Genomic DNA, 14,799 nt, shown 5'->3' on the forward strand with positions numbered 1-14,799 from the left:
ACATCATTCCTCTTTGTTGACGGTTATGTTCAAATAGTTATCTGCAATAAAAGATGTGAAAAAATTTGCAGATTGGGTTCGATTCACTCATCTGTTTTTATTTTTTATTTAAGGGCTCGCAAAGACTCTGAGGTTGCATTGGATGCTCAAAAGTACATAGCCTTGGTCCGAGTGCTGTCCAAGCACGGCAAACTGGAAGGTTGGTGGTTCTGCAGTTTTTTTTATATGAAACCTTTAAGGCTGGTAGAAATAATTGCACATGTTTTTACCATCCAGGATTACTGAAATAATCTAGTTTGTCACACAAATAATGTAGGCCATCACATTAGGCGTGCTTCGCCTCGCATCTTAGACCACTTAGAACGTCAAGGTACCACAGAGAATTTCGCGAATTTATCTCGTTGTTATCAAAGGCTTGCCATTTGCTTAATTAGTTACCTAAAGGGGACGTTCGGAGTCAAACAAGACCGCCGTTTGTGCAATGCCCAAAACGCCTGTCTGTTCGGCCGGAGACGTTAATCAGCCATTATCTGAATTCCACGGTGGATTTCTCCATGCTCATGTAAGACGCAATTACAATAAAAGTGTTTCCTCTTTGCTTTGTGCACACACTGATGGTGAAAATACACTCTCCATCTCGCCTTTCACGATACACGTCACTCTTCGGCTTCCCCCTCCCTCTCGCTCGGACTCATCCTGTCACCGAGCGACAGAAAATTACAGGACCGGCGGCACTTTAACAGAATTACAGAAATCCGTCCTGATACTAATGGCATATCATGTCGACAAAAGTGCTCAAGTTTTTCGCGCGCACACGCACATTTGCATGTGAATTCGGGTGAAAGCGCGTGATGAGGGAAGTGTGTGTATGCGCGTGTGTGTGTCTAGCAGAGCGAGCCGGTGGCCATTAGCCCGCTGGTGTGTGCTAGGAGCTTGTCATTCACATTAACACACCTCAGTGCCCCAGCCTGCCCACATCACTGCGGCAACCGGATCTAGATTGAAGATCATGACTCGTGGCACCGTAGTGCACCGGCGCTCTGGCTTTTAATGGCTTTGTTTTTGTTTGCTTTTTCTTGAAACCCTTCAGTATTTCTCCCCCCAGTCCTCATATTTGTTACGGAGTCGGTAACCGGTGTTGCCGGTTCATGGGTTGGCAGAATGCCCCAGAATGAGCCAGATGACTAATGGGGTGTGTGATATTTGTTTACATGAGCGCATACGGTATCAGACAGCGGGACGGGATGCTCTGCCGCTAGATGTCCATTCGCACCCATTTTCCATCCGTGGCTGATTGGGTGTGATTAGTGGTTCTGTCAGTACAGAGGAATTGGAGCTGTCTGCCCTCACTAGGCTTTCTGAAATGGATGAAGTTCAGTTCGGTTTGCTTTTTGTGGCCCAGTGATGTGTGAACTGTGCTCGGTATGACCAAAGAGTGCTGTGAAAGGCTTCATTTGGGAATGAGGGAATGCCTCTAGCCCGTTCATCTGTAAACTTTAGACACAATTATCAACAAGAATTTCCTAAAGTTGTTTTGGAAGTTTTGCGCAGAATTATTTTGTATGCATCTGAACTGCGACCTAGTGGTGGGTGCAAGAGAGTTTGCTGCCTCTTTTATTCATCTAAGCACACAACAGAACACTATTATATGTCATTTTATGCTTATTTCACCCTTTTTTAAATCATTTTCAATGCTTTAGCAGTACAATCTTTCCTCATTTAGTGTATGCAGATCTATGGGTATGTAAATTAGCTCCGCCCCCCACTTAATCACATCAGCTCAGACCATAGATCAGGGGTCTCCAACCTTTTTGTGAGCAAGGGCTACCACAATGGGTAAAACGATCTTTAGGGCTACTTTTTTGAAGTAGTCTACTCAAACCTTTTTAGTTTTACTTGCTGATATGTTTTATCATTGTTCATAATGTTAACATACATAAAAGAAGCCAAGCTTCTATAAAAAATATGTAATGAATAAATATTAAAGTTGAGGATATTAATAAAATGTGCTTTGGCGGGCAACTCACAGACACTGCGCGCGCGGGCACCATGTTGAAGACCACTGCCATAGATATATCCGTACATAGATGTTAACCTCTGCAGTTTTAGACACATAGCTGCTAAGTCCGGTTTCACAATGCACATGTGAGCGTTTTTTTATTTATTATTATGTTAAAGGGACTCCACTTTTTTTGAAAATATGCTCATTTTCCAGCTCCCCTAGAGTTAAACATTTGATTCTTACCGTTTTGGAATCCATTCAGCTGATCTCTGGGTCTGGCGCTAGCCCTTTTAGCATAGCTTAGCACAATCCATTGAATCTGATTAGACCATTAGCATCGTGCTAAAAAATAACCAAAGAGTTTTGATATTTTTCCTATTTAAAACTTGACTCTTCTGTAGATACATGGTGTACTAAGACCGATGGAAAATTTAAAGTTGCAATCGCGGTTTTGAGTCTATCTTTGGAAAACTCCAGTTTTATGGAGAAAGTAATCGGCATTTGCACATGATTTGTCTTAATGCATATTAAAAACACCAGATAGACATAAACAAAATAAAAACTTGATTTTCATCACAGGAAGACTTCAAATGAAGCGTTGTACCTTTTTTACATAGCAAGTTAATCTTATTATTTGAGAAAGCCTTACCAATGAGACAGGACCAGTGATGTCTTACTGTATAAAAGTTAAAATAGATAGCCAGGACCATAGGTTTTGTAATAAAAGGTTTTGCCTGTAAATTGGAAAATACTTAGAAAGTTGAACATTATGTGTGTATAGGAGTAAATACATAATTGCCCTACATTGGGTTACATGCGTGGTCCAGTGACTCGAGTGATGGCCCAAGAATCAAGAGGTTGTTAGTTTCAATCCCTCGTGAGTATCGTTGTCACGACGCCCTCGGGCGATCCACTTAACCTCCATTGCTTCAATTCATATCCAGCTGTTAACACATAACATGTGCCACTTTTCAGACAAGAGCCCTTCTTAAATGACAAGCCTCTATTTAAATGGGCTGACTGCTGGGATCTTGATAAAACAATCCTCAAAAAGAGAAAAAGCTGTAAAGGATGAGATCTGTGCTGGGGTAACAGCGTGACTGAGTAGATAAATGAACGGAGCGTTATCATACAAAAGCAGCCTCTTAAAAACTCAGCACGCCCCTGCTGAACCTCGTGTTCCCAGCTTCACTGTTCCCTTTTGCCTCATCACTTTTCCTGACAGTACGGAGCGCTGCGCTGGATTTGCATAACAACGGGACAAAAATTACAGGGTGATGAAGTGACAGATTGGAATTTGTGGGTTAAAACAAGCTGGTTGTGTGCGTGCGTGCATGCCCGTGCGTGTGTGTATGTAGAGACTACATTTTCTATAGGTCGCCCTGCATTCAATATTTCCATTTATATACAGTTATTCTACATACTTACATTGTCAAAACACTGCACGAATGCACGTTGATTAAAATGTGTAATTTTGATACTCCGCATATAAATAAGCCATTCATCGTTTTTTCAGAAAAAGATTGCGGTGAGAAACCTGTTTGAAAACAACTATTATAGTAACAGTTCCTCCCAAATGATGCACTTCACCTCTAAAGTGCTTTAAGATCCATGGATGAACACAAGTAGCACTGTGAATCATGGGAATTTTGGAGCTTGACTTCTTCATGCACACAGCTGCGATGATAGTCCTCCGCTCAGTTCTAGATGATTAGTATCGCCCGTCAAACAGGCCCTATCGGTATCAGCCCATTAACTAGCCTCTAAACAGCGCGTAAACACATCTTAATTATCTGGCTTGGTGACAGAGCAGCTGTGGAGATGGACCCTCGCCCCTCTGCCAGATGGGAGCATCGCCCAGCAAAAAGCCTCCATTACGGCAGCCGAGCTGCGGCGTATCCGCGACCACAGCCTGCCGGGTTCACGCCGGGCACTCGCTGCACACCTATAATTTCCCGCCGTGCTTTCGCAGGGAACCGTGAAAAAAATGCCTACTATTGTGGGGGCTTCCGTAATTGTAGTCTCGTTTAGAAATGCAAGTAGTAATTAGCGGCGAATTGGCATTATACTGCAGCATTTGCATCCCCGCTGGGTGTAAAATGTTGTTTTAATAGCAGTTTGTTTTCACCACATGAAATTATCTAAGGGGGCTTTTATCCCCTCTCGTGCTCTCTCTCGCTCTCTCTCATGTTCTCGTCTGATGCCGGCCCATCAGGGGACAGTTAAGTGTTCTGATATACAAATAATCTACAAGTCTGTAAAACAGTCAAGCTAACTGTTTATGAGAGTCTGAAAATAATGAAGAGTTAAACGCTATATAATCTCATTTGAGTCTCGTGGCCACATGCACTTGGTTTTTCAAGTCAGGGTATAGTAACTGGCTTTTTTTTATATGTACCCTTGTTTTAGTGGGGTGATTGACGGGTGAGTAGGCGCTTCTTCATTACTGGATAGGGAGCATTAGTGTTTAAAGGAATAGTCCATTTTCTTAAAAGAAAAATCCAGATAATTTACTCACCACCATGTCATCCAAAATGTTGATCTCTTTCTTTGTTCAGTCGAGAAGAAATTATGTTTTTTGAGGAAAACATTGCAGGATTTTTCAAATTTTAATGGACTTTAATAGAGCCCAACATTTAATACTTAACTCAACACTTAACAGTTTTTTTCAACAGAGTTTCAAAGGACTCTAAATGATCCCAAACGAGGCATAAGGGTCTTATCTAGCAAAACGATTGTCATTTTTGACAAGAAAAATAACAAATATACAGTTTTAAAGCACAACTTCTCGTTTAAATCCGGTCGGGATGCGCCAGCGTGACCCCACGCAATACGTCATGACGTCAAGAGGTCACAGAGGACGAACGCGAAACTCCGCCTCAGTGTTTACAAGTGTTGAGAACGAGGACCGTTCCTACGTTGTTGTATGTTACCTCCCTACGTCACTACGCATTTACGTTAGGTCACGCTGGACCGGATTTAGACGAGAAGTTGTGCTTTAAAAGTGTATATTTGTTATTTTTATTGTCAAAAATGACAATCGTTTTGTTAGATAAGACCCTTATGCCTCGTTTGGGATCGTTTATAGTCCTTTGAAACTCCATTGAAAAAAACTGTTAAGTGTTGAGTTAAGTATTAAATGTTGGGCTCTATTAAAGTCCATTAAAATGAGAAAAATCCTGCAATGTTTTCCTCAAAAAACATAATTTCTTCTCGACTGAACAAAGAAAGACATCAACATTTTGGATGACATGCTGGTGAGTAAATTATCTGGATTTTTCTTTTAAGAAAATGGAATATTCCTTTAAGCTACAAACAAATGTAATGTATACAACTACTCACAAGCTTAGGGTCTCCTGACTGAAATGTTAAGATTGATCCAGGACAAGGCCTTTAGTTATATTAGGACATTTAAGTAGTTTTTATAAACAATCCTTACAAAAACAATCCTGGTGTGCATCTTGAGACAAAACGGTGGCACTTATATATGTTTAGATATGCCAGTACAAGATGTTTTTAAATTAAGGAAGCTCAAACATGCATTTTAGCCTGGAATAGGATAAACTCTTTCTGGGAAACCGCCCCATAATCAAAAACTTATTTCACTAGAAAATATTTCTATTTGCCAAAAAATGGTTGGGACTTCCCAGATGCTTTACCAATATCGGGCTGTATGGAAGAGATGGAAGAGAAAGGCTCTTCTTCCCTTCTGAGATTGCCACAACAAACCTCAGACCAGACCTTGTGCTCTGGTCCCCCTCACTCCATATCGTGTACATCATAGAGCTTACCGTTCCCTGGGAGGCTGCTGTAGAGGAGGCATTTGAACGCAAGAGTATAAAGTACACTGAGTTGGCAGCTGATGCTGAACAAAGTGGATGGAAAGCCAAGGTTTGCCCAGTCGAAGTCGGTTGCAGAGGCTTTGTGGGTAAGTCAACCATCAGGCTGCTTAAGGAATTGGGAGTGCGTGGCCAAATCCTACGCCAAGCCATTAAAACACTTTCAGGTGCAGCAGAAGAAGCAAGTCGGTGGCTTTGGATGAAAAGGGGAGACTCCAGCTGGGCCCCGAATAACACCTGTTGCACGTAAGGGGTAAAAGCAGAGGGGGGCACACCTGGGACGCCAGGCGGTGCCGATGAGCCCTCTGGAGGTGTCGTGGGCCTATCATCGAAACACCAGAGAAGGAGGGTGCCCACCTGATGACCCCAATGAAGCAAAACCCCAGTCGCAGCCCATTCAGCCACCATCACAGCAGGGAAATTACTGATGGAGGAATTGTCAACACTTATACCTCAGGTCTTATATTTAGGGGATTGTTCCATCTAGTCCTAAAACATAACTTTCTAAGATATTTTTTGGCTTGGACTAAATTTGAAGCAGCTAATAAGAGCCCAGAACAAATATGAAACTCCTTCAATACCGTTTAATAAGTAATAGATATGTATTTGTGGCTCCCATTATGGCTTGCTCCAGTCCTACAGTAAATGCATTGGACCTTATTTCCACCTAGATTTGCTGCTGTCCTCCATGTTAATGTGAAATCTGAATCTTGCATATTGAAAGATAATAGACCATCACTGATCTTTCTGTCTGGTGATATCATGCAGAGGCTGTGGACATGCTGAAGGAGATGAAGGAGAAGGATGTGCCATTAAGGGACGGCACCATTAATCTGCTAACCCTCACAATGAACGCCGCTGCCTTGAAAGGAGATGCCACTACTGTCCGACGTCTCCAGGAAACCATCTTTTCCCTTGGCCTGGCCAAACCATCCAATAACCTCTGCGCGCCCCTCGTCACTTGCTTCCTGGAGAGGTAAGATGCTCCACATCATGTTCACAATTGAAGATGCCCTGTGACTGACTTTACGTATAGAGCATTTTATGGTTTAAAGGAAGATCTTACATAAATAGTATGAGGTACTACGATATCTCTAAGTTTTGTTTGTAAATGTTCCTGTAGCTCAGTTTGTAGTGCATAGCAATAACAACAGGTCATGGGTTTGAATACATATACTCGATGTTTAGCTCGAATGCACTTTAAGTCGTTTAGGATAAAAGCGTATGCCAAATGCATAATTGTGAAACATTCATCTAGTTCAGTTTGAAACTGTCAATATCAAAAAAGTTAACTTTTTTGCTGTTCCGTTTATCCAATCCTTCATTACTTTATAGCAAAAATGCAGCATGAGGGTAAAAAGGAATTAACTTCCACAAGTTGTGTCCCTCTGTCCCGCCCCCATTCGTTCAGGTCTATTTGTTAGAGCCGCTTTTAAGCAGATGAACTAATTTGCATGTTAATTATGCACTCCGTGCTAATTGCTGGATTTGCCATGGCCATGCGGTGCACCGTATAAGTGCATTGCTCCCTCCCCGCTGTGGGATATTGAGGTTGGCAGCACACCTTCACCGATATAGAGTAACATTCAACACACACACCAGGCTTCTTGGGTTCCTCACAGCGACTGTTTGTTTTCCTGTCACTCGAGTGGCACAACCACACCGGCTTTAATTGCTGCCTTGCGCGCGATAAGCTTTCCAATTTAGCTCGGGTTCATTAAGGAGCAGATATGTGGAGATCAGAGCGGCTCTCAGCAGAGATTCTGATAAACCGCAGCGGTTTACTTTACAAGCAATCTCTGACTGGCAACCGCACGTCTCGGCGGAGAAGAAATCAGGGCTGAGAGCTAACAGCAGTCAGGCCTGTTTGGATACGGACAACTGTAGTTGGGATGTTCTGTGGTATATTTGGATACTAGATATATATTGAGGATAAGTAATGTAAATAATGAATTTAGTTTGGGGTAACAATTGGAATTGGATTTGGATTTTTATGCAAAAGAAGTTTTATGGGGCACTAAGAAGAATACAGCACACAAACCTGATGATTATAATTAAACATCACCAGCATGCGCTAGTGGTAAACAAATACCAGTATGCAGGTCGTAGCAGCAAACACACTGTGAGAAAATTATCGTAGGCTATCTTTGGTCGCAAGACGGCTGAATACCGATGAAGAGCCACGATCACAGAAATCCCGACGATTGTTTCACGATGGCAATCTTTCGTCTGCGACAGACAAAAATCGTGCAGTGTATCCCATGCTTTAATGTTTGAATCTTTATACTATCTGGAGAGACTAATCTTTACATCTCTCCAATATAATCTCTACATTTCATTGCTTCCCTCTAAACTCTCATTCTTGTACTTCTTATAGCCCATTTTTGTCATCTAACTCTGCTTTCCTGCTCTTAGCCGTGTCTGTCTCATCTCTGTCTTTGCTTTGGTCTGGGCTGCGCTAAAGAGGACAAAGCGTCGTGTGTCAGTGTCTCGTCAGCGTGTCAGGCGTAATGACTTAATGAACACTTCTCTATGGGATTAACTCTGACAGCCGTCAGCTCGTCTCCACGACAACAGCAGCCGCTGCTCCCGATCTATATCCTCCATCTCTAATGAGTCTAACAAAGGGAATTGGTGAAACTTTTTTTGTGGAAAGGCGTATGGGAGGGACATCGTAACTCTTCAGAGGGTGGGGATGTGGAAGGCTGTCAGATGTCTGGGTATAATGACACCTTTTCTCATTTTAAACTGCATCACTTACAGGCGTTAGGTCAAGATGTTTGAGTGAAATGGGTTGCAGGAAAGATTTGATGAAGTTTGAATCCATTGACCACATTTAATTACTGTTGCTATTTGTACCAGGGAGTTTTAAAGGGACATTCCACTTTTGTTGAAAATAGGCTCATTTTCCAGCTCCCCTAAACATCTGATTCTTACCGTTTTGGAATCCATTCAGCTGATCTCTGGGTCTGGCGCTAGCCCTTTTAGCATAGTTTAGCACAATCCATTGAATCTGATTAGACCATTAGCATTGCACTAAAAAAATAACCAAAGAGTTTCAAAAATTTTCCTATTTAAAACTTGACTCTTCTGTAGTTACATCGTGCACTAAGGCCGACAGAAAATTAAAAGCTGCGATTTTCTAGGCAGATATGGCTAGGAACTATACTATATACAAGTGGTTTCAAACTTTTAAACCCCACTATATAGTTAAGGAATAATTGATGACAGGCTGTTGAATTATTCGAAAATAATGCACACCCAAGGTGGTAATGTGGCACGACGCAAAGCGGAGTTTCAAAATTGTGCATTATTTTCTAATAATTCAAAGGACCAGAGTCAATTATTCCTCTTATACCACAGTTACCACAAACATCGCTCTGGTACCTACTTTTAAGACATTTAAAAGGTTAGGTGTGCAGTTTAGAGAAAAATAATCAACACCCATGCATTTCTCAGCCAATCAGAATAAAGCATTCAACAGGCCCGTGGTAAAATATACTATAAAGCATACCAACATACCAAGTTCCAGGTCGTAAACCTCCAAAAGACCCTAACTACAGTACAAATATACTTTCTAATGGTGCCAATCTCAGAATCTGTGTAACAAAAGAGATGGGAGTACATGGATGTACGGAGACTGTCAGAGGAAGAGGGGGTTCAGAAGAGGGGTGGATGAAATTAGCTTTCTTGTCTAATCCTTCAGGTTCCTCACGCAAAGCACTCGCACATGCTTTTTTATTCTCCTTCAACTTAATTGGCTGGAAAGTGCTTGACATGCAAAGTTAGTGACATTAAGAGGAATATGTAGCAGTAAGGCCGAGCGCCACTGACAGCTAAATTGTATCCAGGGAAATTATGAAGCCTTCAACATGTTTAATTCTTATTTTTGGGTTGGGGGGCTTAGTTAGATGAGGGTGGGGGGGATGTAGGGTTGGGTTTTGAAGGAGGGGTGGGGTAATTGCAGTTGTGGGTGACTCATCTCATATTGATGGGAATTGTGAAGAAGTCTTCCGGATTTATGGTAGTTATGGTTTGGAGAACTGTGTCATAATTTTAAAGTGGCATTCTCGGATTGAATAGTTTTGTCAGGTTTGGTTTTTCTAGTGTTGGATTTGAGAAACTTCCTATTAATGCCAAAGCGCACAAACACGGACATGATAATTTTGCTGAAATTATTACGCATCTGAAATACTTGATTCTGATTGGTCAGTTATGAAAATGTGCAAATTTCCTATATAGTTGCGGTGCCTTCTCTGTATTTACTACTTAGCTACTCAAGTAAGGTATAGCTATATATCTAGTCATTATCATAAAGGTTAACCCCTTCTGGGTTTTACAAGACCCGGATTAACTAATGTTCCGGTTAACCCAGATGTAATCTTGTTTTTCTGAATTAAATAAACATTGTGTCTAACTTGGTGACCAAAGAAATATAAGCATTTAAAACGTGTACGGATAAGTACATAAGTACGGAATCGGATGTATTGCTCTTGTTTTTTATGGGCCTTAATCCAATGAAATGCTGTCCTAATTTTTCAAGTGCATTGCGCAGTCATCCAGTATGTGTTCGAATTGACTCTTGACTGCCGCTTGATGACTAATATTGTCGCTCTTCATTCCAATTAAGTGCGATTGCCTAAGCGCTGGCATCATGTTCTGCCTTGTTTTTTGTCCAACTCCCCCTTACCCACCCTGAACCCCCTCCGAAGCCCCACTTTAACCCAACTTTCAAGGTCGCCTCTCTCTAAAGCACATATCCCTGCCCGACTGTATAATCTCAGGGGTTGAAAACACTAGTGAAATTATACCTGTTAAAACCCAACCGGTTCACTTTCCTTCCACGCCCGCCCCTCCTGCTGGTGCCCTATCTGCTTTGACCTCTGTGTGATTGGCACGGTAATTACCCAATCACTCGATGGCTGCCACTGCAGTCACAATAGAGTGATTGGAGTGGTGTTTTTCTCGTCTGCTTCTTTTGCTTTATTCCACTGTCAGCCCTCTGTCAGACCAGCGCTTAGCTCTTTGTTAGAGAGGGGGTAGAGAGAAGGAGGTAGAGAGGATGAAAGGTGTGGGAGAGGGTAGAGAGCAGATCTAATTTTGTTGCCATATTCTGCCAAGAGACCCAGTCGGGGGCGAGGCTGCTGGGACCGTGGATGAATGCGAAAACTACAGGACGTTGCGGAATGTAAAGATCTTTATTGCACGTTCCCTGCTTAATGGTATTTGTGTATTTAAATAAGCAACTTGACCTGAGATTCGTTTATTTACTGGTCTAGTTACAACATCAGCATTATTTTTTGTGATATAGTGATTATATACTTCACCTTTAAGGGCAATAATGGATATTGTTATGGTATTGTTTTAGAGTGGTTTGTAACTGGGAATAAAATATTGATTCTTGTTATCAATCTTTAATTTAACAAAACAATATCGATTTAAGAATAAATTAAGGGATTTCTTGATGTATGTGCTGTACTTCAGGCAGGGCTCATAAGAAGTCCCTGGAGCAAGCTTGAATGAAGCATGTCACTCCTCCACACGGGACAGTGCTACATTGTCATGAACATTTATCATTTGTGAGCATTTTGGGTTAATTGAATGTGTCTTCTTCTTCAGTGGGGATTACGCAGGTGCGTTCGATGCTGCGGTGGAGTGCAATAAACAGTACAATCAGATGCCCAAAATCCATGACCTCATCTGCGGCCTGGTGGAAAAGGGAGATGCTGAGCTTTTGCAAAAGGGTGGGTACATTTACACATGCACGTGTGCAAAAGTCTCTTTGGGGAAGTTGCACCATTAGGTGGACATCTTTACATGGCCTTCAGGCAGTTTTTCAGTCAAACAAGACTACAGTCATATCTACTTAAATGGGGAAAGACAGATCTCTCTAAAATCACATGCAAATATTACAATTAAACAACATATTTCTGACTAACAGTTAAACCCGACATCAACTGTACCATCATTTTAGTATTCTAAGCTCAAATTGTGCTAAAAAAACCTTAAAAGAACCAATCATTTATCGATAATTTCTTAAGGTGGGACTTCTTATATCAGAGCGGTCATATCACTTCCTCCAGAAAAACACGATAATGCGCTTGCATGATTTAACGCATAATCATCAAAATTCCACATATTTTTGCAAGGGATGCATTTTTTTCAAATACGCCGCACGTTCGCAGCATAAATTGCAGATTTCCGTGCGCAAAATATGCAGAGCTTGCATGATTACATAATCCCCGCATTTTCGTAGCAAAAATAACATCTATCTTAGCAGAAAGTTGAAAATGTTGCATTTAAGTCACACATGCACAGCCATGTCCCCTGTTGCCATGGGAATGTTATGAAGTGACGTGATTATGTGACGTGAACATCATTGAAAAGCTGCAAAAGCTGAAAACAGTTTTTGCAAGTCCCCGCAGTTTTTCCAAGTTCACGCAATTTCATTGCATTAAAGGGAAACCAGGCAAGTCGGCGTATTATTTCTCTACGAGCTCCCCCTAGGGTCTGGAAGTAAATGCTTTCAAACACACTGTCGTAAAAACGAACTGTTGTTCCTCCCCCCTTCCAAGACAATTTATCAGCTTATTTCCAATCCAGTTATGCCTACCTAAGTTAGGTAAGTAATATTTCCTTTCCAACAGATTTTTTTTTATTGTGTTGTCATGCATAATAGTATTTTTACCGTGAACAACCGATACGAACGAGGCAAACTACTGCTTTAGTGTTTTGTTTTTTATTGGGAGAGTGGGCATGAGAATAATATAATTATAAATAAATAAATATATATAGACAAGCAAAGGGAAAACGTCATTCGTCCAGATGAACTTATAGACCTTACTAATATAACTTTAGACAAATATTATCCTTCTACATCTATCTATCCATCTATCCGTCTATCTATCTATCTATATATATATATATATATATATATATATATACATATATGCGTGCCGTTCTTTCCGGGCACGTCCTGGTCGGGGTTTCGGTGCGTCTTCCGGAGGTCGTATTTGTTGACAGCATACGCCACTCAGTTAAAAACATAAGACATGCAATCGTAGTTTCATTCTTACCTTAAAATGTAACTGTTGCTTTTCCATAATAATAATAATAATCCTCTTTGACGTATGCGGTCGACAAATATGACTTCCGGAAGATGCACCTGAAATCCTGGCCAGGACGCGTCCGGGAAGAATGACACGTATGGTCACCCTAATATATATTTTAGGTCTGAAGCTCTTTTGCTCTTTTTCTTTCCTTGGAATCTTCTTCTGTAAAGGGTTTTCGATGCTTCTTCCCCGGCTCTGCCATTTGCAACAATCGCTAGCCGTGTTTCGCTCGCCTGCCTCTTGTGTTGTTTGCAGTAAAGTGATCCTGCTTCTCGCGATATCTGAGACTTTGTGAGACTGAAGGACACCGGGTCGGATACAGCGAACTTGCAAGTGGGTTATTCTTCCTACAGACGTTAGGGGTGATCGTAGGGGTGTGCCGGTTTCAGAATTGGTGATGACGGTTATGACGGGAGTCAAATGTGACGGTTCGTCACATAACCGTCAGTGGGGGGCTTTTTGCTCGTTTAAATGCTCGTGGATTGACGGGAAAGTGTCATTTTACCATAAAATCATGAATGTGATACCAAGTGTGTTTTAAACAGTAATAACTTTGAACAATTTAACAGAAAGCAATGAAATATTTCAAAAAACACACGGTTGCGCTCTCACTCTCTGCCCAGCATAAATTAATCCTCTATCTATCATCTATTTTAATAATCTTCGGAGAAACATATTTGTGCATTGGGCTTTTTATGTCTGTAATTGAGTCTATCTGTCATTACACGGACCAGAACAGCACGAAAACAATGTGGATTAAAAGCGTATTGAAGAGGTTTTGTTAAAAAAAAAGCGCAGGTAAAAGAAAGTAATATGAACTTGAGATTGTTATTAAACGCAGCCGGTGTAAAAGCACAATGGCCACGCGCAGCAAACACTCTCCGCAGACGCGCTGCACAGTGCTCACCTGGCGTTTGAATAAACTAGACACTGATTAGCTACTTGCTCTACGTTTCTTTAAAATTAACAGCAAGACAACTAGCAGTGAATGTGCGTTCAAGAGAGTTAGTAGATTAGCATGGGAGGATTTGAACTTGAAAAGCGGAGTGTACTGACGCCTTTCCGCGGTTAAAACAACATTCCTTCTCATGGTCATTCATGTTTATTTGATGCTATAAATTAACTAGAAGGAAGAGATGATTTGAAAGGTGAGACTTTGTTTAATATGTTAAATCTCAAAAGTAACCGAAAAGTAACCTGGTCTGTCCTGTATGTCAGTGCATTGTCAGTGTCTGCTCCGCTCTGTATTTTTCACTGCGTGAGAACGTGAGGGGGCGTATAACACAGACTGTTAACAATTGTTTTTAATTAGTATTTAAAAATTCTTTATGATAAAAAATGTTTTAATAATTTAATTTTATTTTAATAACACGGTTTTGGCGGTTATAGAGTTCTAATGACTGTGTTCAACTATAACCGTTGGTCTCACGGTTATATAATGACCGTCACACCCCTAGGTGATCGAGAGAGTCTTCGTAATGAGTCATTTAACCATATACCGACATACGAAGATGATTTATTAACATAAAAATGCTGCCTTGTGTCCCTTTAAATTGCATAAATATCCCGCATATTCCATCGCATTTTTTAAGAAAACTTACCGCAAAATCAAGGATTTTTGCCGGCAACAATCACAAAAAAACACTGCCATATTGAGCGTTGCATTGTCCCATATTCATAGTAACAGGAGCGCACAATCTTGTTGTATATGTATGAGATCTGAGCTTTTATGAGTGCCAGCCACAGGTCATGTACGAAAACTAGATGATGGTGGTTTCAATAGTCTCAGTCTTTGGTGGGTCAGTAGAGCAGTTAAGTGTTTCAGGGGTTGGGAGTGGGTGGATTT

At 41.2% G+C, this 14,799-nt stretch overlaps 1 protein-coding gene across 1 annotated transcript in view; it reads left to right on the plus strand.

The window, feature by feature from the left end:
• lrpprc (leucine-rich pentatricopeptide repeat containing) overlaps nt 1–14,799 on the plus strand; it is a 47,317-nt gene that overhangs the window by 14,812 nt on the left and 17,706 nt on the right. Inside the window, exons 22-24 of the mRNA XM_065296984.1 lie at nt 114–199; nt 6,610–6,817; nt 11,461–11,585. Coding sequence (XP_065153056.1) covers nt 114–199; nt 6,610–6,817; nt 11,461–11,585 — 419 coding nt within the window. The remainder of the gene's footprint in view (nt 1–113; nt 200–6,609; nt 6,818–11,460; nt 11,586–14,799) is intronic.

Source organism: Paramisgurnus dabryanus, chromosome 20 (assembly GCF_030506205.2).
Source record: "Paramisgurnus dabryanus chromosome 20, PD_genome_1.1, whole genome shotgun sequence".
NCBI lineage: Eukaryota > Metazoa > Chordata > Actinopteri > Cypriniformes > Cobitidae > Paramisgurnus > Paramisgurnus dabryanus.